Source organism: Nesoenas mayeri (genome assembly GCF_963082525.1).
Source record: "Nesoenas mayeri genome assembly, chromosome: 3".
NCBI classification, from domain to species: domain Eukaryota; kingdom Metazoa; phylum Chordata; class Aves; order Columbiformes; family Columbidae; genus Nesoenas; species Nesoenas mayeri.
In genome coordinates, this window is record NC_137544.1 from 74,781,258 (window position 1) to 74,804,940 (window position 23,683).

Genomic DNA, 23,683 nt, shown 5'->3' on the forward strand with positions numbered 1-23,683 from the left:
AAGCAAAAAGTCATCCATAATCTTACATATGTTCTTAAGGTCTTTAGAGATTCTGGTGACAAACATAATTCAAGTTAAAATAGCCAGGGTTAAATAATGTATCATTGGCTAAGACACAGTACAGTTTCATGGATTTACTATTCAGTTGTATTCTCTTATTGTTAATACTTCTGTGTTCCATTTCCTAAGGATTTCATAGTATGGCTTTATTAGCAATAATGATTTATGTGTTCATTGATCACTTGTGTAATTTATTTAATTAACATTGTAAAGTGGTTGAAAAATTTGTGTTTCTTTTGTTGGCACTCTGGTATAACTGACAAAATAGAAGACAGGAAAAAATTGTTGCATTTATTTGTATTAGACTTTACTGAACTTTGATTCATGTGCTAAATTTTGAACGCATGAAATGAGTGGGTAGAAATTCAAAGCCCCTGGTAGTCAGTGGCAGAACTCCCAGACAGTGGCTGAACAACCATTCATACTCTGACTACCTGCTACTAATTTACCCAGTAGTTCACAATTGACCTGGATCAGGCATAGACATGTAATGTAGTGTTTGTGCCAGTTTCATGCTTTCCACTAGCTTCATGGTTATATACTTTAAGCAGGTGCTAGAGGACAAGTCCTACATGATCTAACATAAAATAGGGTTGTCCCAGAGGGAACTTTATCCTGGCACAAAGCCTGCTGAGGCAGGGTCAAGCTGGCAAAATTCTTAACACATCTATGCAAAAAACAGTGGGTAATGTGATCATGATTTTTTTTTCATCCAGAATGAAGAATCCTAAATCAGAATTCATTGTCTCTCCAAATTATGGCTTTAGTGACTTGAAGTGTGCCCAGATTTCAGCCAGTGTGCCTGGATATTCTGGTAAAGTGGAACCATCTTCAGTTTCATTTTTGGCTTTGGCTGTGGGCACATGAAAGGACCATGTAGTTTTTTATTTAATTTTCTGACACAACAGAGTAATATTTTATTGCTGCCATTTTACTACAGAGCATCCATTTCAAGGCTTAAAAAATCTGTTAAAAGACTTTATCAATGAACCTCAGAGTGTCTGATCCAACAGGAGTTTCATTCTCAAAACATGATCTGGTAGAACACTGAAGTGCACATAAGGTAGTGTAGTATATATAGACTGCCTGCAAATGCAAATCAAAACAGTTAGTATAATGTCTACTGTGAATAAATTCTTAACCGACTAAAATAGAGAATTTAATGTGATAATGAAACTAGCAATTATGTGTCTATATATGTATCAAATAGCTGCTTGAATTTATCTGTCCGTATAGTCTGAATCTGTTGGCAAAGTCTGCCAGTGAAACAGATTAACATGACAGTGACATTCTAAGATTTGAATGCTGTTTTATGGCCTTGTCATCCAACTGCTTTAAAGCATGTTTACGTATGAGATTTTCCCACATGGAAACTATGTTGGCTGTCAGTGAGGTTTCTGTTTTGTTAGATTGCTTCATTTTGTTTCTCAGAGGCAATAGTTCAGTGGGATCCCTGTGTATTTATCATTCCAGAAGATCACCTTCTTACATTTTCTTTCAAAGGAAATAAATGTATGAGATGTGACATCAATTCTAATAGCAATTCCTCTCTAAGCATAGGAAAATGAATAACTTACAGACAGAAACATGAGTAACAGCTCGGTGACCTTGTATTTATTCTCATTAATTGTTGCATTTTTCAGATGTTGCTTTTTATATTCATTGAAGATAAATTACATGTAGCTGAAGATGTGTAAGCTAGCAAGAAAAAAATAAGATCCAGTTGCATGTTCCCAGTTATATATTTATTACAAGTTAATTAGAAGTTTTCTAGAACTATTTTGAATGAGGCTTATTTTGCAATGTGAAGATTTGAGATAGGAAAGGAGGTATAAGAAAGGAAATAAAAATGCATATCATAACAACCTGACAAAAGAACACAGGGAAGAGGGAGAGAAAGTGTTTTAAAACCTTGTTGCCTCAATTTTTCAACAGGGATTCCTAGTAAGTTACGTGTTGTTCAGCAGGATCCTGGCCAATCTTCAGTTCTCAAATCTGCTTGTATTCAGTGCTAAAGTAAAGGCAGGTGAGGACTTTAGAGCAGAATAGGCACGTTTGTCTAAAGACTCCTACTCATTCTGAATGCATTATGACTATGTTGGACACTCAGAAACCGAGTTTAAATGAATATATAAAGTAGATTTGCATAGGAAAATGGCCTGAGTAGAAGTGGTTCATTAATTGCAAACCACTGAATTACATAGGAAAAACAGCAGGTTTGTTTCCCTGTTATTACCTCATTTCAGCCCTAAAGACAGTGTTTCCTTCCAGCAGTTGGTGAGGTATCAGCCACACCCAAAGATGGGATTTGCCTTCCCACACTTATGTTGTAAATACAGCAATTACTGTAGCTGAAGAAACCAAAAGTTGCTAAAATATAGGCATCTTGTGCCTTCATATGGCCTAGGGTATCTGGTATCTGCACGGACATGACAGATTACTGGAAATCTGTGATGTTCTGGTGTATAGGTTTGATAGTCCAGAGTAACTGAAATGGCACTGGATTGAGTCCTAAGAACCTCAACTCAAGCCATCAAAGAAAAGTAGCAAGCAGAACTATTGATTTTAAATAACTCTTCAAACATACCAATTGACTCTGAAGTCCACACATGGATTTTGTCAATGGGAGCTCAGTCCATTACAGACGGGTGGTCTCTGTCAAATTTTAGACAAGTTCAAAACCAGATATTATTAATGTGAACTCGAGCTCAGCTGCACGTCAATTGCCTGCACAAGAAAAGGTATTAGTACTTTTTCATGATACCTACGGCTGAAGGCTGAATGTTTTGCCGTGCCCACAGATCTGGCTTTTGGGCCTTGTAAAATTAGTGGGTGCTGCAAGGCATCATATGGTTGAATATTTGTTGTTTTGCTTGTTATCTCAGCAAGCTGTGCATGGAAGATAAAGATAAAAGCATTGTGAGGAAGTTAAGTAGAAAAACTGATAGAGAGGAGGACTGGAATCTTCCAGGCCAACGATCTTATGGCCTCCTCACACCCTTTGAGTGGGCTTTGGTTGCTAACTCACTAAATGTTGCCTTTAGAGTTCCTGAACGAACTCAGTTATCTGGAGTGAAATATAATTTGTGCTTTCTATTTTACTATAAACCCAGAATTTTTAAGAAACTGGTGGTGAAAGGGATGTGTGAGGCACTGTCACATCTTTTTGTATCCCCTAGTGTTTTATTTTTAAATATTTTTAAGAGTAGGAGATAGTTCTCCTCTCTTCCATTTTTTACTTTTCTGTAAAGAAACAGAATAGTTCCACAGTAGTATTCTTTTAGAATGCTGGTTTGAAGATAATCCTTGGAAGCTGAAAAAATTTTGGCTTTGAAACTACTGGTTGTTTGCATGATTAGGGTCAAACTGTAAACGGTTGACTTGGTTCCTAATGGAGAGCTTTGTCTTACTTTTCAGTAGCAATTTTTAATGATATCCTAGCACTGATTTAGCTGTTACACAAAGAGAAAGCAGCACTCTTCACCCTTTTCACCTGTGAAGAAAATTAATCTTCATACTCTTCGGTCCTCTTTCCTTTCCATGCTTTACCTTGCCTTTACTTGCCTTGCCTTGCCTTGCCTATCCCATTCTAAATTGGTAAAGGAAAATTACAGGTTTTTTTTCAGTTCTTTCAGCCTCTTCCAAGAAGATAAAACTTTCCAGACCTCCCCACAGTCCTTGTATATTATGATATATTCTTAATTTACAGGCTGCTGGATCATGATTATTATAGTGCTGTCCTATCTTTAATAATCCTTTTCACAAACATTTTCATTTATCTTCATTTTAATTTTACATATTAGTTTAAAACCTTTATAAAGATCAAGCACTGACATTTCTAGATTTTTCCTCCCACTACAAGGGAAGATCCTTCCATCCTAAACGATTGAAAAAAGAAGAGTTCTGTTTTACATCCAATTAATGTCCTTTATGCTCAGGATGTTCCAGAGTTTAATTGGACTCCCATTGTGTGTGTGTAGGGGGGGGGAAGAAGATATAATAAAATAAAAAAAAACACCCAACAAGAAAAGATCTGTTTTATTCAATGTTGATAATTTCTGTTTTACTACATGTGTTAAAATCTGATGCCAAAAGATAGTAATCTTTCCTGAACCTTTTAATTATATCACATTACTTTCTGCAGCAAGTAAATGACACAACAGTCCTGCCTAAAGTTCTCCTTTGGTTTTTAGACACACACTCCCCCACCTACCTGTAGCTTTCTACAGTTTACCAGACATGAGATTGCATGATCATAAAAGCATCAATAAGCTTCATAAATCCTAAGAGGAATGTCAGGCTAACAGTTTATATTGTAGTGACAGATGCAAAAAAAATAATCATATAAATCACGTTAATGCACAGAAATATATCAGACTGGATTATATCTAAAGACATAATGTTTCTGGGAAATAGATAAATCTTTCAGTCAAGATGGTCTGAATCTGGCTATGGCTATACTATGATTGCTGGCAGGCCTTCCATCATCATCCCAATGACCTGAGATTTAGGAGAAAATGTCCATGTTCCTTCATTGCAGAGATGCCTTCTCTTCTCTGCCCTGCCCCCAGCCAACAACCCTAAAAGCAATGAACAGAGACAGTAACCTTTGCATATCTTTGTCAAGACAGTAAGACAGTAAAGGCAACATTTTTCTCGATTCTGATGCACTTGCTTGAGCAAGAGGCCCAGGTGAAGAGTAAACATATAGAATTAGGCATCTAAATTTGCAAACCAGCATCTAAACAATTGTCTTGTGGGTTTTTTTGGTGTGTTTTTTTTTTTTTTTTTTTTTTGGGGGGGGTGTGTGTGTGTGTGTTTTGCTTTGTTTTGTTTTGTTTCTTTGTGTTTGTGTTTTTTTGTTTTGTTTTGTTTGTTTGTTTGTTTTCTGAAATACTAAGAATCCAATACTAGTCTTGAGGTTGAGACAGTAAAAAAATATATTACAAAATGAAAGAAATAGCTGCAATGTCAGAGAGCTCTGACACTTATATTTTCAAAACTTTAGTAAACTGTTGGTTATGTTCTTGAACAATAAAAAACTCTATTTGGAATATATGTGGTGAAGAAAGTTATTCCAGGATACCCACCAAACTCTCTCCTACATTTTTCAAGGTTAAGAACTCCTCAAGTCTTAATCTGTGAGCTGATAAAAACTCTTGAAAATTATAACATTAAGAATACCAAAACTTTAAGATTGCTCTTAATTTCATGTGAAGTTATTCAGTGAGCTGTTCTGGCAAGATTTTTCTGGTTTTGTAAGACAGACTAGACTCTTCTGAGAAAAACAATTTTCTCTGTATTCCATGAGGTTAAGTCAAATGACCAACTGTGCACCTTTCCAATAACTGAGTAATAAGTGTTTTTAAAAAGGCCAAAAACAGTCATGGCAAAATATTCCCTTGTTAATATCTCATGTGAAGTGTGGAATTCTCATGCCTGATCTGGCCACATTCTGCACAAAAAACTCTGACTGCTGTTAATGGAAATATGAGCCATGGAAGGATCCATATAGCCATTTAACCTGAATCAGCCCTGGTGGCTGGAGTCAAAATTTTACCTCAGGTTCCTGATATGTACATTTCTGACAGTCTGAATGAATTTCTAGGGTTTCCCTGGTATATCAGGTTATGGCCAGTCACAGTGGTTTGAATTTAGAGGGATTTTTAATGGGATGATTTATCACATTTGACTTCCAACTTTCTTATTTGCCAAAACATGCACCTCTGAAAAAACTCCCTGAAAAGATTGACAGCTCATGTTACAGTTAAAACATTGCTTAATTATTTTCCAATAAATTCTTGGCTTTCTTCTTTAATTCTCAAAAAAATTGCCACGTGATGCAGGAACTTTTTGAGGCTTCATCAATAATGTTAGCATTTTCCATTTGGTAAAAAAGCAAGAGAAGTTAAACTCCTACAGGGACTTCTGTGGGAGGAGTGGAATTCACTCCAAATCCTGTACATTGGCCATGTGACTGCAATGCAGCTATTGCATCAGTCCAAGCCTTCACTATTGTGTCTACTTTTATGGACTGCTAAGGTCCCAGGTTAATGCTGTCATCTGTGGATCCTTCCCCCTAGCCTGCTCGTAGTGCAATAGGCTTTTCTGTTTAGGACCGGTGTAGAGTCTCCTTTCCATGAAAAGCCACACCAAGGGTCATAATTGGCACAAAGGAACTTGTTCTAGTCAAATTACATTGTTAAAGTGCGTAAAAGCACTTTGGGATCTTTTAATCTGCAAGATGCTGTATATACCCCAAGTATTGTATTATTACTGGCTTACTTTCCTTTTCCCTCCACCCTGTCCATCATGCTCTGTCCTCTCTCATAAGAGACTGTTCCAGATAAATGCTAGACACTATGTTTTCCCTGCACTCTGCACTGACTAGAAATAACATTAGCTGTTTTTGTCATAATACACTAGATATCTGTGTTACTGGAGAAGAAGCAGTGGTTGAAGAGACAGACCACTGTTTTTCATTAAGTTGTTTTTAATACCTGTTTTAGTTTAAGAACAGCAGGCCAAGTATCTGCATTCAACCACAAATAAAACTATGTTTAAATAAGATTAAGGCTGTAAATTAAATTTCAGATCTTAAATTCTCTTGGTGTATTACAAAACACAACAGAAAAGAGAGAGCAAGGCTTAATATACCAAATTGGTTGAAAATGCAGCATTGTCTGGAAAAAATTGAGTTCTTAGGGATTAAAAAAAAAAAAAAAAAAGATATGCATTTTCAGCTAAAAAAATCTATTTTCAAGATGGAAATTCAAACATCAAAAACAACAAATCTTTCAAAAGCTGGCTAGTTGTGTCTCAAAACTCAAAATCTTGACTGGCCATTGTAACATCTTGTGGGACCACAATTTTGAAACTTCATTATTTCTCCTTTTTCAAGGGCCTTCGGTTGAATGTACGTGCAGAATATAATGGTCTCCCATCTTTAAAAACTCAGACATACCTCTCAAAACTTATAAGCACCCTGGAATTTATAATTCTCTGGGAAGTTCAGCACAAATAAACAACATGTTTTGGGGTTTTGTTTTTCTTTTCTTCTCATTAAAAATCACATTTTTTTAATGAAAGACAAACACTTTGAATGAAAAACATATTTTCATTTAAAGACCTGGTTTTCCACCAAAGATAATCACAAAGAAATTTTTCAACCAATCCTATTAAAGTCGTAACAAGCCATGAAAAACTTCATATCATTACCACTTAAGCAGTGCGTTACCTTGTTCCATTGTTTTCCAGAGAGATCTTAATGTTATTTAAACTTACCACTTTTATTGTCCTTCAGTGAGTAAAGACCACTTATAAAAATGAAAGGATTTTTATTGTTCTCTATTTGGATGACTGTTTAGATGCAGTTTTTGTTGGACTGGAATGCATTACATATACATAAATTTCTCAAACATGAGTGACCTTTAATACCCTTGAATTGTTTTCCAGTGCACCCAGTTAGATCAGGGCAACAGACTGGTTGGTGCTTAGTCTGGGAGCAGGAGAGTACAGAGTCAAATTAATGACTCTTGTAGCCCTAAAAGCTGAGATACAGTTCTGGTGAGAAAGTAGAAGATAGTCCAGGATTGCAAGTTCTGTCCAGGTTCAAATTGTAGGAAGGGTTGAATGCCTGCCATGCTCCCTCTTAGTCGCTAGGTGAAATTTTGAGGTCTGTTTTGAGGCAAACTCCCATCGATGTAAGGGCTGACAAGGGTTGTACCTGCATGATTACATTTCTTTGTCACTTGGTGAATTTATGTACAGACTCTGTTACAATGGAGACTCTCTAACAGTGACAGGGGTGTGATTGGTTGCAGAGGTTCATGACCATCGCACTCTGTCATGGTGCGGTTCACTCTTCTTTCACAACAGCACGGTGTCCGGTTGTTCTGGCTGGTAAGGAGGTAGGGACCCTTTCTGATGGTTTACTTACCTAATTGGCTTGGTGAGCAGAAGTGTAATGACTTCTGATTCTGGATGTTTCCTCTTGGACTTTCCCAAAACTCTCGTGATGTAGATAAAGCCGTAATCTCAATAGCCCTCACTGCCTCAAAGTAATGAGAGAATCATTATTCTTATTGCTCTCCTGTTTGCCTGAATAAAGGTTACATCCCACCTAACTTGAGGGACTTAAAATTTTAGTGTTCTTGTAGTTATCTAATCAGGTTTAAAAATCAATTTAATATCACTTTTAAGACATGATTTTTAGTTCTTTTGAATTGATACAACAGAGAAACAGCAAAACCAAAAATGTTAGTATCAGTGTCAGTGGTTTGAAAGGTCACTTCTCCCCCTTTCCCTAGCAACATCCTAAGTATGAAACAGTGACTTCTAATGTAATCAAATATCCTGTAGTTCATCTACTTGACTAAACAGTCCAATATAATAATAGCAAATGACTGTAGGAGGAGATGGTTTAGTTTCAGCAGTCATGAAGCCTCATTTTACTCAGAAAAATGTAAATAGGAGTGACTTCACTGCAGTTAGAAGGGTAATGCCACTGGAAGCCTTATGAGGAGAGAAGAGAATCAGGCCTCAAGGAGTTTTTTTTGTTTTAGTTTTCCTCTAAATAGGGACATTAGTGGTACAGGACTGATGATGGTGTCATTGCCCTTCTTGGCAACACAGTGCACAGAGATTTATTTAAGCTAATGCATGGTATATTAGTCTGCTGGATCAGTGATAACAGGACAGTCCATCCCAATCCTACTGCTGTTGCACAGCCAGAACTCCTCTTTGCTTTAAAGGATGTACTGAGAGCACAAGGGCTCAGCTACTCCACTTGTATTGCCAGCTGAAAGAGTGAAAAAAATATTTTCTCTATATTACCTTTCTGTACAACTTCATTCCCTCCAGATGAGGTGATGTGTTTTGCACATCGAAATCATATTCAGAAGCACTGAATACTCATGAATACCTTCACACATGTCTGAGACTATAATGTCACACAACTAACCATAGTGCTAGCCTCAAGGATGTCACAGTGCAGTCATCTTTTCAATACACTTGTCAAAATGAGCCAGTGTGACTCTCATATGGAGCATGACCTGTCCACAGCAAGGTTAGAGGAAAAATGCCTCGCTTTGGATCTTCTTGTTCCCCGTACAATTCAGTAAGAAAGTCTGTGGGTCAGAATACTATCTGTAAGCTTAATTCACCCTTTTTCATACTTGCTTTTAATGGAGCCTTATGGAATTTTGTCATAGCTTTTGTTATCTCTAGTATAACTTGTCATCCTCACTGTTGGTTGCATATATGGAATTCCCTATTCTTTTTTCCAGTCCTTTCTTTTTAGTCTGCTTTCTCTTCTGTCAATGGTGATCTTCATCACATATTTCTTGGTTTTTGCCTAGGTATCATTCTTCAATTTCAAATGCTGCTGTCTTAGGCTTTTCTTGTAACACTGATTTCTCAGCTCTCTATTCTTCTACCTTCTGTTTTTGACTTCTGAAGCCAAAGGCATAAACTTGAAGTGTTTGATCCTAAAGCTAGTGGAGTATATTTTTCAGCATTAATCCAGTGTTTTTCTAAGTAAGAACATTTCCATAGTCAAGGCTGTGAGTATTTTTGTAGAAGCTCACTTGTATTTTTCAAATAAAACTCAATGCAAGTGTTGTAACATCAACACTGTTATTCTGAATTGCCAGTGCTCAGATTTTTGGCATATATTCTGTGCCAATTTTACTTCCTCAGGATGTCACTGTGGAGACTTAAGCAGCCTACAAAGTATTGTATGCGAAAGCATCTGACGAAAGCATTAGCTAGTGCAGACAGCATGGTTTCATTGCTTATATTCGGGGCAGCAAGCCAGGAACTCCAGGGCTCTAACCCTGGCTCTGCTTCTGGGAGGGCTGCTGCAGTCTGGACAGATCAATGCAAGCAGAAACAAAAGTTTCAGCACAGAGATGGTTGAGACAGTGTCTAGTATAGGACTCTTGAAGGAGCTTTACAGGCTTGTATAGGAGGTGGAAGTAAAAAATACAAGTGGTGTACTGACCAGTAGAAATAGTTGCTTTTCTCTAAGTGGAGAGACACAACCCAAACCCTTTCTCTCAATTTTGCATGTAGACTTCCCACCTTTTTTGTTTTGTTTATTGTTTTCAGTCATGTAAATCATGGCATTGGATTTTCACCCTTTTTCCTTGTGACTAATTGTAACTTCAAAGACTCCTCCTCTCCTTTCTGAAAACTGTACCTACCATGGCGTGGTTGCAACAAATACATATGTAGAACAAAAGCAAAAAGAGGATGTGCATAACTTTGGTACAAGAGGGAGCCTGTGTCTTTACTTCCATGTTATCCTTATGTAAATGACCCCTGATGTATGAGGCAAAATTTCTAGCAATCGATGGTACTTGCTATGTGAACTGTTTTGTACTTATTCACAAGTGGAACGCAAGGCAAGCAGGTTTGTAAAAACACAGGCTTTTCCACTCTTTAGCCTTTGTTTGTTCCTCCTGATTGATGAAAACAAGTCCCACTAAAGGCCCTTGTGGACTTCATTAATTATGCCAGTGGTTGATTGGTTTGGCCCAGCATGCTTTATAACAACAGACAAATTTAACCAGTAACAGCTCTGGTTGCAAAAGCTTCACAGACTCCTGGGAGCATCATGCACTCAGCTTCCTTTTGCGTTACTTTCAAGCCATCAAGAAACATTTAATCTTCCCAAATTAAAAGGAAAACAAAGCATACAATGTATAATATGTAGAAAGAACAACAGAACTGTCTTGGGATGAGTTATAATAAAAATGTTTCCTTATTAGGTAACTGAACGTCAACATTGTTGTTTCCTGTGATACTGATTATCTGAAGAAGTTAAGTATTTAGAATCTGTTTTATTTGAACAGTTGTGCCAAAACCAGTCTTTTGGTTTTTCTGTGTTTGTTGCAGACCTTCAAAATAAATGAGATCTGAGGTAGATGTATGTGTGTGTGGGAAGGCAGGATGGGAGCAAGTCTGAAAAGGTTGAAAATATTTGTGGGAAACATGTTAAGCAAACACTTAAAAAAAATAACACTTTGTGAATCCTGTTCTTTACTCTCACACACAATGGATTGTTAGGTTTGCAAGGTTTTTTTTCCATTGATATGGGCCATTTGTGTGGTAGATTAAAAACTTAAAACTATTAATCTTCTGAGCACTTATAGGAACCAAATGATGCTGGGCTGTAAAGGATTAAGGATCTTTAGTTGCAGTTTACAGTTCTAATTTTACTGGTTCAAAAAATCTTTGCTAATATGCATTATCCAAGAAGCCTTAAAATTGTTCTGGGCATGCTAGGGACTGAATTTCCTGTTGGTGGTCCTTGCTGTGTACAGTGGAATGGTTCCAGTTTACAGGAGCAGAAATTGTGGCCTGGGATTTTCATTATGATAGGGAGTCTTCCATCCTTCAGAGGCATAGGGATGTTTCACTATCACACCATATTCAGCATTATCTACAGTTCAGAGGAATATTTCTATTTGAAAATAGAAATGAAAGTGGGGTGGAATTAGCATTTTTATTTTCAATTCACTTTGCCTTTGTTTTTATCCAAAGTTTAAAGGTAGAGCCAAGTCAAAGATTTGGCTTTACTCTTGAAACCAAAGCACAAGCTCAGCTGGCCATGGCCATATGAGGAAAAAAAAAATAAGAGCTACATAAAACTTTATTAAAAAGTTGGAGCTGAAAGAAATAGTATTAGAATATTCTTATTCGCTTTTACCTTTCTTTGACTCATCCTCTTCATTGTACATGAAACTTCGTTAAAATCAGTCATCTATCTGAATCTTGTACCTCTCCTGTTATGAATACTGTCTTCTTACATGCTATATAAATAGTATGTTTTAGGTATAATGTGCCAAGTGTGAAAGACCTATACAGCATTTAATCTGAGTCTTTGGGTTTGTGCAGGGTTAAGGCAGTGCAGTTTTCACCAGTGTTCATGTTCACATGAGCTGGGGGAGCTGGGGTTGTTTAGTCTAGAGAAGAGGAGGCTTAGAGGTGACCACATCACTCTCTATAACTACCTGAAGGGAAGTTATAGCCAGGTGGGGATTGGTCTCTTCTCCCAGGCAGTTAGCAATAGGACAAGGGAGCATGGGCTTAAACTCTGCCAGGGGAAATTTAGGCTAGATATTAGAAAGAAATTCTTTACAGAGGGAGTGGTCAGGCATTGGAATGACCTGCCCAGGGAGGTGGTGGACTTGCCATCCTTGGAGGTTTTTAAACTGAGATTGGACATGGCACTTAGTGCCATGATCTAGTAAATGGACTGGAGTTAGACCAAGGGTTGGACTCGATGATCTCTGAGGTCTTTTCCAACCCAGTCGATTCTGTGATTCTGTGATTTGTTGAATCTCGTAAAAAGGACAAGAATCAATGCATTCGGGGAACAGTGTGACTCAACAGATGATGATGGCACTTTATAGAATTTGCTTCTTGTTCTGTTAAAAGACTTTTCATTGCACAACACAGTTCTTGTGATCAGAGACATGAGCAGTTATATGCATGCTCATTTTCTACTTGTTTCCTGCCTTCTCTTTGACAAGATGAAGAAGAGCAAGTCAGTGTAAAAGTGGGTAGTTTTTAATTCATCTGCCATTGATTAGCTTTTAAGGGTGCAATTATATTCTCAGCATTAGTATGATTTTTAACTGTTGGGAGTTTTGAATTTGAGCAAGTTTGGAGGGTACATATCTGAGAGCCCTGGGGATGGAATCATTCTGCTTAGGCACAGAAGAGACTGTGGGAACGATGGTAGCATAAACTTTCACATTATAGCTGTCAAAGTAACACTCCCTGAAACACTGAGGAAGAAAGAATTTCTGTTTCAACAGCCTGTTTAATCTCTCTGTTCCTGCTCAGTGCCAGAGGACCAAGTCTTTACCATTCTGTAATGCCCATCCAGTCTGCTATGACCTGGAGAGAGATGCATATTATATAGACTATTTTGTAAGATACTCTGAGACATATAAAGGGGAACTACCTAAATTCAAAATAACTTTTCTCTTATTTTTTAATGTCTGCATATTTTTTAACCATGTGCCTTGGATCACATTCCTGTATACTAGTCAGAAGTCCTCCTGGCTCCTGCTGGCTTTTGTGACAGTAGCCAGTGTTCATGTCCCTGTGTTCTGAGATTATTACAGTGAAATATGAGAAGATATAATGATCAAAAGTCCCACTACACTTTACCACTGAACTTTCCACCAGTGCCACTGAACTGAGACACGCATGAACAGCTGCAGAGCACATGAGCAGGTTGCAGGGGGTACTGCATAGGGCCAGCCCTGTGAGTGAGGAACCTGGGGAAATCTAGCTCAGACTAGAGTTATGCTCCTTCTTCTGTGGAGAAACAAATGCATAGCATGGAAATACTTTGCTTTTGGTTTACCAGGGCTCACCTGAGCAACCAGGTGCCCTGGCAGGGTACAGGGAAGTAATTTCTGTCTCGCATGCCAATGAAGGGAGTTGAGACTGCTGTTTTGTGGACTGACTGTGCAGCCCAGGTGACAAGCACTAGAGCCCCAATAGCTTGTGTAATGAAACAAATGCATGAATTATGCAACAATTACATGAATTACAAAAAGAATTGAAACAAATATGTGAGTGAAAAAGATTAGCTGATTCTTAAGTTAATCTTGTTTACATCTTGAGTAAGTATATATCCAGGGGTGCTGCCTGTAAGGTGGTTAGGAATGAGCTGATACTTAGAGAAAATAATGTGTAGATGGAGTGCAGTCACCTCAGGCAGGACTTAAGCAATGAAGCTGGAAAACACTGCACAGTGCCAACAGCATTAGCAGTGTGGACCAATGGCGAGAACATGGCAAAAACTGCAGCCAGCAATGCCACCATACACCTCTGAAATTAAAATTACTTGGATTCCAAAGGTCAGGTATCCAAAGTCATATGCAGGTGCTGATATAAGTATCTCAGTTTCCCAAATGGTGAGCAGAAACAACTCCTGTTTCACTGAGGGGAAGAGCTTGGTTGATAAACATTCCTGTAAGCTGACTGTCTTAAAATTAAGTGCCAAAGTGTGCATTTAGGCACCTCAGTTTGTCCATTTTGTTTTGTAATTTTTAGTAGAGCTATTCAAACAAATACTTACCCTCAGCTCACCTGGCAAAGACTTTCATTTTCACAGCTCTGTGGAAAAACTGAACCAGCTTTATTTTTGCTTCAAATATTTCTTTAAAAATTAGAGATTTTTCCACTGTCAGAAGACTAATATTTGCTGGTGTAATATATACTCATAAATCAAGAATGGTAGCTTTGCGCAGTTTTGTTTAATGAATGAGCCTTTAGATTGCTGTAACAAACTGTCCAGCTGGCCACTGTGTTTGGGAAAAGTCAATGATTTTCATTTGCTGTAATTTTGGGTGGTGGCTTTTTTTGTTTGGTTGGTTTTCCAGTTTGAATGGTATGGTACTGCACTGCTTTGGCAGGCTGAAGGAGCCATACTTAGCAATAATAAAAACTGATGTTTCCTCTTATGTAGGAAAACCAGTTTTTATCCCATTTGGCAAATAACTGCTTTCAGTTGTATCCATGGAGGATGGAGCAGTCTTTTGCACAGTATCCTCTCTCATTTTAGGGAAGTCAAGTTAACGAAGTCAAGTAAAGCACCTGGAGATGATAATTCATCCTCGTTCAGCCTTGTATTATAATTGAGTGAATGTCCTCAACTCATTGAGCAAAAGGAGATGAGGGACCTCATCTTCTCAGAAGGCCAGAAGATTTTTCACTCTCTTTGTAAGGCCTGATGACTTGTGATTAACCAGCTTAAAGAGGCTTGAAAGGATTGAAAGGATTTTTGAGTCTGGCTAATGCAATCCACTTTTTCAAAGGCTTGCTATCATTTACATACACGATTATTAAAGATTTAAGAAAAATGTTCTGCTCTTGGTTTACTGCTTTCTCGCATTTCATAGATAGTTTAGTAAATTTTTGACTTGAGATGTTCAGGATATACAGTTTGGCCCTAATGCAAAATGTATCTTTGAAATAACACAGATTTATAATCTAGTTTATACTAACTTCATGTTAGCTATCTACAGGAGGAATAAATGCTAATACTCAAACATTTAGAGCGAAAACTAGCTCCTCTGTGAGTTTTCATCAAGTCAGTGGACAGATCTCACACTACTGGTTTATTCAGTCTAAATAAGAATGGCAAAATTTAGAATTATATTTTGTTTAAAACCAGGTATGTAGTTTGATCATTTATAATCTGTACAATGCCAGTTTGAGAACTCAGTGAAGGAGAAAAAGGACTATACGTGAAGAGTAATTCAAATCAGTTATAATTCTGTGAGTGGAGAAATTTGAATACTTACATAATATTATTTGTCTTTAACCAAGAAGCTGGGCTAAAAAATTAAACAAAGAAGCAAACAAACAAACAAAATGCTAAAATAGCAGGCTTTTGTGGTAAAACAGTTCTTTTACAGTGTTGTGGTTACAGTCTTTCTCACAGCACTCCTTGTATTTCAGATTCTAAGAAAAATAAACAGTTGCAGAGCTATGTGCAAAACCTTCCCTAAACCAGAAACACTTTTAAAAAAATCCACTAGACAAGTGAGTCTGGATTTTGGTTAAAGAACAAGTAATTCTATTTTCATCTGAGATCTTTGTCTTATGGGTCCTCAAACTTTTGCTAATTGGTTTTGTAATTTTTAAAATGCAGAAATGTTGATTTGATGAAGTGTCACTTTTGTCTACTCAAACCTAGGCTAAAAGTTGAGAAAATCCTGGTGTATCCAGGTAGATTGGATTGGCTGTGACCATGTTCTTTTCAGGTAAAGCCAAATGGGAGCTAGTGGTCTCTGTGTTCTTGATCTTTGTTTCAATGGGCTCAGTGGATTTCCAGATGACCCTTCTTGTGTGTTGCAATGTCTTTGCATATGAAACCACATAGATAAATTAGAACATCTGTCTGTGATTTATCCTGCTTTGTTCAGTGGAGTAAAGTACATAAATTAATCTTTAGGGCTGTGTTGAGCCTTGTGTTTAGCCACAATCATCTACCCAACCTCCAAAAGTGCAATGTAGTCATCAGCTGTACATAGAGCGTACTCTGCAGATGCACACAAGGGCCCTGAAATATTTGGTTCCCACAAGTTTTTGGAAACAAGAATAAGCATCAGTAGGAATGTTGCCAGCTTTCTTTGGGCCTTGAGAACTCTCATGCTGATGCGTATCGTATCTGAACCTAATGTAAATCAAAACATGTGGTGCCAGATGAATATTAATACTATAATTTAGTCTTAGGTTTTGGTTGTCATCTAGATGTTGGGACTAAGGTTGAGTGCTTATTAATGTTACCTATTCCTTAGAATCAGCACTTGGTTCATGAGCAAATATTAGGCTTAATTGGAAACACACTTGCATGTGAATATATTCAGCTGAGGACTGATATATTGTCCCTTGAATTTAGTGGTTATTTTTCCATGGATTCCTACTGGGAGCAAACTGGGCCAGAGAGATACTCTTTGTTTGATTTAGGTTTATGAATAGTTTTTATAAGAAGCTAATAGCAGGAGCAAAGGTGTTCCTGCATTTGTTTGTAGCACTGAGACTCAGTTTGTTTCTGTTAGAGATGAGTTTATCTGAAATGGCCAGGTAAGGGCAGGCAGGCAAGTTCATGTAACAACAGGCCTTCTTAAGAAAGATTAATGTGAGATGCCCATACTCTGGCCGTAAAGAATGAGAAAATAACTTTGTGTAAGTAAGGAGTCTGATGTTGGCATCTTAAACCACATTATAACACCTCATCTACCTCTTCAGAGAAGTAATCTGTCATGTTAGAGAAGGTCTAAATGCAGGCTGGAAGCCCTGACAGAATATGAAGCTGTAGAGTTATATCTCTACTTCACAGAATGAAACAGTTTTTGGATTTCTTTTTTTTCTTTCTTGTCATTTATATTAGTTAACATGCTTCCTTGGATGCTGAGTTTATAGCAGGAACAGATGTGATGGATTCCGGGTGATGAAATTGCTTAGTGACGGGTAAAGAACCTGCTAGTTTATCTTGAAGGTGCATGTTTGCTGGAGTTAGGAGTAACAGGGCCACTGCTGTAATGGATCACTTTGCTATCCAGTCAATATGAAGTCTTCTGCAGGAAGAGCATAGCTTGAATAGAAATCACCCCTCTTCCCACTGCCTTTCTGAAGTGTACATTTCAGTCATATGTGGAAATACAATTTGCTGCAGTGTAAGTGGAAATCCATTCAATGAAATTTGAAGACTCTGAAAACTAGTTGAAAATATAAAAACACATTGAAATCAGTTTCCTTGGGGCCTATTAACTTCACTGGTTCAAGAAAGGTTCATCCTAAGCAAATGGATCAAATTCTTAACCCCAGGAGACATGAATTTGTTGGAGCGTTTCATGGATGTCAATAAGATGACTTTTTATCCACCCTAATTATGGTTTTGAAATAAACTAGCACAGAACTTCTGTAAATCAGTATTTGAAGTGTTTTGAAGGGGTGCCTAAATTAGGCAAGAGGATTTGCATAACATTTTAATGAACAGAAATTATCATACAATTTAAGTCTCCCTGTACTGAAACTTGGACATGAATATATTCTGTCTGTATATCCTCTCAGAAACATCAGAGAACTCCAGTATTCCCTGTTTCTAATGTTACACTGCACTCCTTCAGAGCATGTGTATCACTTTTCAGAGTATTTCTGTTCATAGATTTCTTGTTACCTGCTTTCTATTGACAATATTGAGCTTCAAGCCCTAATAAAAGATCCCTTTACTGTGGAAACCAGACTGTCTTAATTGTCCTTTCATGGCCCATTATGGTAATGAGAAAAGGAGGGAGAAGGAACCAACTGAAACCAGAATTTATTGGAATGAATTATATGGGGTTGAGGAAATTGAAAGGAAATGTTTGTATTGTGGTAGGAAATGTTAAGGTAGCATATAGATACTTTCATAATTTCCTGCAGATTTGACAACTCGTTTCTGCAGAATGTATTGAAATTAGGACATAAATATGGTGATTCATATTTAAGCAAAAAAAAAAAAAATTGTAATCATGAAAATTCCACATGTTGGGAGAAGTTGCGATAAGACGCAGAACAACTGCCAGAGTTTCTGATATGAAGTGTTAAAATATCTATTACAAGACTAACAAGAATATTATCATAATTTATATAATAGGGTGCTCGGTGTTTTAGATACACTACAGTATGACGCATGATGCACATGACACACAGTCATGTGGTTTGTTCAGGATGACTTTCCCAGAAAAGCCACCTCTTTTCTTCTCCAGGACATCCCTTAGTAACATTAATTAACAGTTTAAGTAACCCATCAGAGATGAATAAAGGAAGTCTTTAATAAATAAATATTTATTTATAATAAATAAATTATAAATTTATAACTGTATAATAAGTGTTATGCCCTACTATTTTTTAGTTATTTTTCTGTTCATGTAAATTAACTTGATTCATTGAAATGCAGATTTTTTTTTTTTTTAGGGAGACTTTTTTTTTAGGGAGAATTTATCTTTAGTAACAGAATTTATCTTTAGTAACAACTGACTCAAGATTTTATATGAAACATGAAATTTATCAACAGAGTTTGTCATTAGCTGGAGTATCTTTTGCATTGACAAAAGATGCAGCATTTCAGCTGGTTATTTGTAATGGACTATGAAGCCATTTTGAAACAGAACAAGAAAAGTATACTTAGGAACTATGATTTAAATTAATAAGGGAAGAAATGGGATAAAGATATAACATAGGAAGAGTAACATACATAATATTTTAATCATGTTTTAAAATTCATTCTCTTTCAAAAATTCCTTTTGCAGAATAAGTAGATGCTTATTGGGTGCTACAAGGCTCTTGTAAAACTGGGCAAAATATACCTATTTCCTTACATGATCGGAATTTGTGTGTTGCTCTCATGGATGAGTACTCATCCATGAGAGTTGAACCCCTAATGCTTATAAACCTGGAATAGAACACAGTTTTGGGTAGAAACTACACAAAGTTTTTATTTCCTGAAATGAAGGATCTCAACTGAGCTATAGTATGGCTCCTAACATGGTAGACTATGTGGAAATGATTTTTCAGCCATTTCCAGCTACTTTATTGAACTAAGATGCCTGGAAAAGAATTTTATTTGTTTGTTTGTTTCACAGCAAGACAAAACTGAAGGAACTAAGAGAAAGAACAACAGAGTGAGCATATTCCCTGAAAAGATGAAGCTGGAGTGTGCTTTTCTCTTCCCAGAAGTAATATTATTATAGTAACACATTCTATAGAAAGTCTAATGTATTTTAATGATAAAGGTATTTATCCTGCTTTTATTGTGGCATAGATCTTTTTCCATACTGTTAACTTTTTAACTTCTGGCATCCATCTGTTATGGTTCCAGATCATAATTTTTGTCACATTGTTTGGACAAACTGCCAGGCATTTTCTAAGTTAATGAGACTTATCACTGATTCTCTTGGTAAATGAACATTTGTTAATCATGACTCTTCTGACAATTATTTGCAGCAATATGGCAGTTCTGTGATAAGAACTCTTAGACATCACAGGCTACAATTGCCCCTTTCCAGTACTCTTGTTGTAAATAATTGAAAAATGTTTTGAAATGGAATGAATGGTTTCCTCAGAGAGGAAATTACAGAGGACTAATATTCTGGGTCCGGGAAAAGCAGACAGGATTATAGGTAAGCACTTTAGAACAGGTTTCCTTTAATTTACGTAGGTACAGTGTTCTATTTGAGAAAGCAAAGATGGAAGTAGTAATGGTGCCACAAATGGTCATGTCAAAGTGTACAAAAGCATTGGACTCTGCAGAAATAACTCTTTTGAGCAGTCACTAAGCATATTGCCTGATAGCTCACTACTATTTGGTAAGGAAGAATAATACATTATTCTGCACTTTTTATGACTAAAATGAATGAAGTGGGTTCAACAGATATGTGATAAGGCTCAGTGGTTTGGCTTATAGAGAACTGACAGACATAATGTCTAGCACATGGATTTTTTTTTCCATTTTTTTCCAGTTTCTACATTCTATCTGAAAAATAGATTACGACTAATAATAAACTCCTCTTGTTAAAATCTGTCGGGGAGGAGTAAGATGTTAAAAGTTCTAAGGAGAGTAAAGTCCATCTTGAAAACACCATAATTTCTTTTATATATATATTTTTTTTGTGTTGAATGCCTGTGCTGATGATTGCTCTTCAAAGGCAGATATTTTTCATTATTAAGTCCTCACAGTTACTGGACTTTTACCTTAGTGTTTGGTATGAATTGTGGGGTTTGGGGTTTTTTGGGTTTGTTTGTGTTGGTTTTTTTTTTTTACATTTTTGTCTATTTTTTATACTTTTGCCATGAAGAACATTCCTTTCTATCTTTAATTAAACCTTCCTTTGACTACTGTCACTGTCTGTCCTATTTCCATTCTCACTTGCAATGATAAGTTCCACTAGTCTAGGTAGCATACAGATGCTTTTGTAGTTTTCTGCAGATTTGACAACTGGTTTCTGCAGAATACACTGTTCCACTAGACTGTCCCTCTTAATGTGATAAGCAATTGTGGTCCTTGTTTGACATCTTTCCCATAATACTGCTTCTCTGCGCCCCTGAGACTTAAAACCAGACATAAGGCAGAAAAATGACCAGAAAAAGCCTGACCTATGCACAAGAGACAAATTTCTAGGTTGAGCAGCAGCTTGCAGAAGACCTTGCCTTAGCAAGTCACTGAGGAGAGTAAAGATCCTTTAACTTCGTCTGCAATGCCTGCTCCAAAATAACCACAATGCAGGTGACTGCACTGGCCCGTGACTTCAGTGGTTTTGAGCCAGCAGTGCAGTCCTTCACTGGCTGTCTCAATCAGTGGAAATGAGAGCTGCCCAGATATTAAGTGGTGTAGTTTATGCTCCCAGCTGAAACAGTCCGTATCTGCTTCTGCACTGGGAATTCTCCATCACACCCTCTCCACGATATTACATTTTGTCTATATGGATGACCTGACTACATAGTCTCTATACAACAATGTATTTTCTAAACAATACGAGAACATGAAAATGTATCTCCCCTCTGGGTTTTCGAGGGATAATAATACCTGCACATCTGCCAGATTATGTTGCTAGCTACAAGGATGTAAAATGAGAGAAGGTCACAGTAGCTAATGGAATGATCCCAAGGTTTATCAGTATGAATGAGAAAATATTTCACTGGAGTTTAAAGAGGAGTAATGATTTCCTCCCTCTCCCTGCAGCTGCTTCACCCCATTTGTTTGGTTACATACAAAACATAAACAGTGAACAACTAAGCTAAGTGATGTGTTTTCCAGGGTTGTCATACCTTGTAACTTGATAATCATCATAATCCAGATTCACTGAGGGAAAGATTTATTTTATCTACTCTAAGAGGAGCTTGGTGATGGGTTTCTAATTTGTGAAACCATACCTGTTTCTGTGAAGGTTTTAACATGCAAATAATTAGCTATTTCCCTTTTTTTAAAGGAGTCTTTCTGTCCTCACTACACTGATTCTCTAAGTACAATTTATTATCTAAATGCTGATGCTTTGCAAGCTATTCAATCTCTGATTATGTCAGTGGGTAGACCAAAACAAAACAAAACAAAACAAAAAAATCAACTGAAGAAAACTGAAAAAACACTAGATCTGTGCCTTTTAATTGAGGTAGCAAGTTATATACTTATTTTTTAAACCTTTTTACAAGGGTTAGAACAAAATATGCTGTTTTGGAGATGGTTAGCTGTTTAACACATGAAGATGGTTAAATTCCTGCCACCTTTTTCCCTGCAACAGAAGTGTTACTGATTTTGCTCACCTGCATTTGGAAGAAGTTGACAAGGAGCAGTAGACTTCTAGACATAACTAGTGACTTTCTGTCAGTTTTTGCCTACAATTTGCAAAGCATTTTCTGCACCCTGTGAATAAGAGTAAATGAGATTAGACTGAAGCTGAAACTCATTACAAATGCACCAGAAAATCCAGTCAGGATACAACTTGTTCTTCTGTGGGTTGAACTGTGAAAAATCAAAAAGTAAATCCTGCTAGTCCAGAGAAGAAGTGTGTCACTAGTATTTAAGTGATTTGAAAGAAGAGTAAATATTATTCACAGATTTTTTGGTAACATTAGAATGACTTTAAATGAAATTCTGGTAACTTGACATTTTCCTGTCAGTAATTTGTGTTTTTGTAGAGTGCTTATTGTTACCAACATTCTTATTTTTCAAATACTTATTTTTTGTTTACTGGTTTAGTTTGAGAGTTATACAGAAGCTGTTCTAAATTTCACATGATGGAAGACTGACTTCGAAGTTTCTGAGTAAATAACATCTTCAGTAAACAGCCTGCCTCATTTATTTTCTCTGCAGTGCCACATATACCAGCCTAGTAGTAATGTAAAATCCTCAGTAGAGACTTTTTTTTTACTAATTGGCATGAACGTGTGGCATTCTTAGGCCCTGGGATTTCTGTTCTTTGGCCCCTGGTCCATATTTTCACATAAAGGCTAGGAACGTGTAGACATGCTTTTCTCACACCCAGAAGAAATCTGGGACATATAGCTAATGCAGAAATAAAAATGTATTACTTTTTCTTGTGGGTCTTTGGTCTCCAGAGCAAATGATACATTGCCAATAACAGAATCACCAGAAAAGAAGGTGGAAGAATTTTCACTGCATTAAGAGGTTTTTTTAAAGCTGGAAAGAAAGAGGAGAATGTACACATTTAAATTAACATCTAGATTAATAGTTCATATAAGGAGTCCTAAGAAGTTGGATTTTTACTGTTCCTTCTGAAAAGAATCAGTAGTTTAGGGACTATAGAGTGGGTGAGGATTTTTTTTTTTGAGGTGACAGAAAGTATTTGGTTACCTGTAGATTATATCTTGTATAGGAAAGGGGGTGCTAAGTTATTAATAGGACTGTATTAAGAAGCAGCTGCATGAAAACGAAACTAAAATTCCTAACAGCATACAGCAAAAAACAGTGTAGCTGGTATATGAGCTGTAGCAAGCCTCTTCAGATAAAATCCTTATATGCAATCAAAGATATAAAAACTGTTTAATAAATCTAGTAGGCCCTTTCCATATATCTTTTTCAGTAATTATTCTTTTCCTTCCAAAAGCATCATCATGTGATCAAGAACTTCAGTCAGCCCTGGAGGAAGCTAAACAGCCCCAGAAAGACAATGTGTTCATTCCAGAATGTGCCCAGGGTGGCCTCTACAAACCAGTGCAGTGTCATCCTTCCACAGGCTATTGCTGGTGTGTTCTGGTGGACACAGGACGTCCCATCCCTGGTACATCAACAAGGTAAGGGAACACAAGTTCAGCACTCGAAAGGTGTAGTGAGAAGATGCCTCAGTGTTCATGTACCAGCACGTAGATTTCTTTTGCTGCTGGAACTATACCCTATAGGTTTCTTCCACTATGAAGATGAAATAAAATATTTCTGAGAGCCACCAAAAGTTAAGGTCATCTGGTCAAAGACTGTTTCACTGAAATGTCACAGGTAGTTATCTGCCCCAGTCCTCTTTTTTATTTTCTGTTTTGTCCTGGGAAGCCAAGATGTGGAACAGATAATTAGTAAGCCCAGAGGAAATCTCACACT

At 37.0% G+C, this 23,683-nt stretch overlaps 1 protein-coding gene across 1 annotated transcript in view; it reads left to right on the top strand.

The window, feature by feature from the left end:
- Positions 1 to 23,683, top strand: part of SMOC2 (SPARC related modular calcium binding 2) — a gene marked incomplete at both ends in the record, with an annotated part of 140,668 nt that overhangs the window by 75,080 nt on the left and 41,905 nt on the right. The window contains one exon of the mRNA XM_080342548.1: positions 23,199 to 23,385. Coding sequence (XP_080198674.1) covers positions 23,199 to 23,385 — 187 coding nt within the window. The remainder of the gene's footprint in view (positions 1 to 23,198; positions 23,386 to 23,683) is intronic.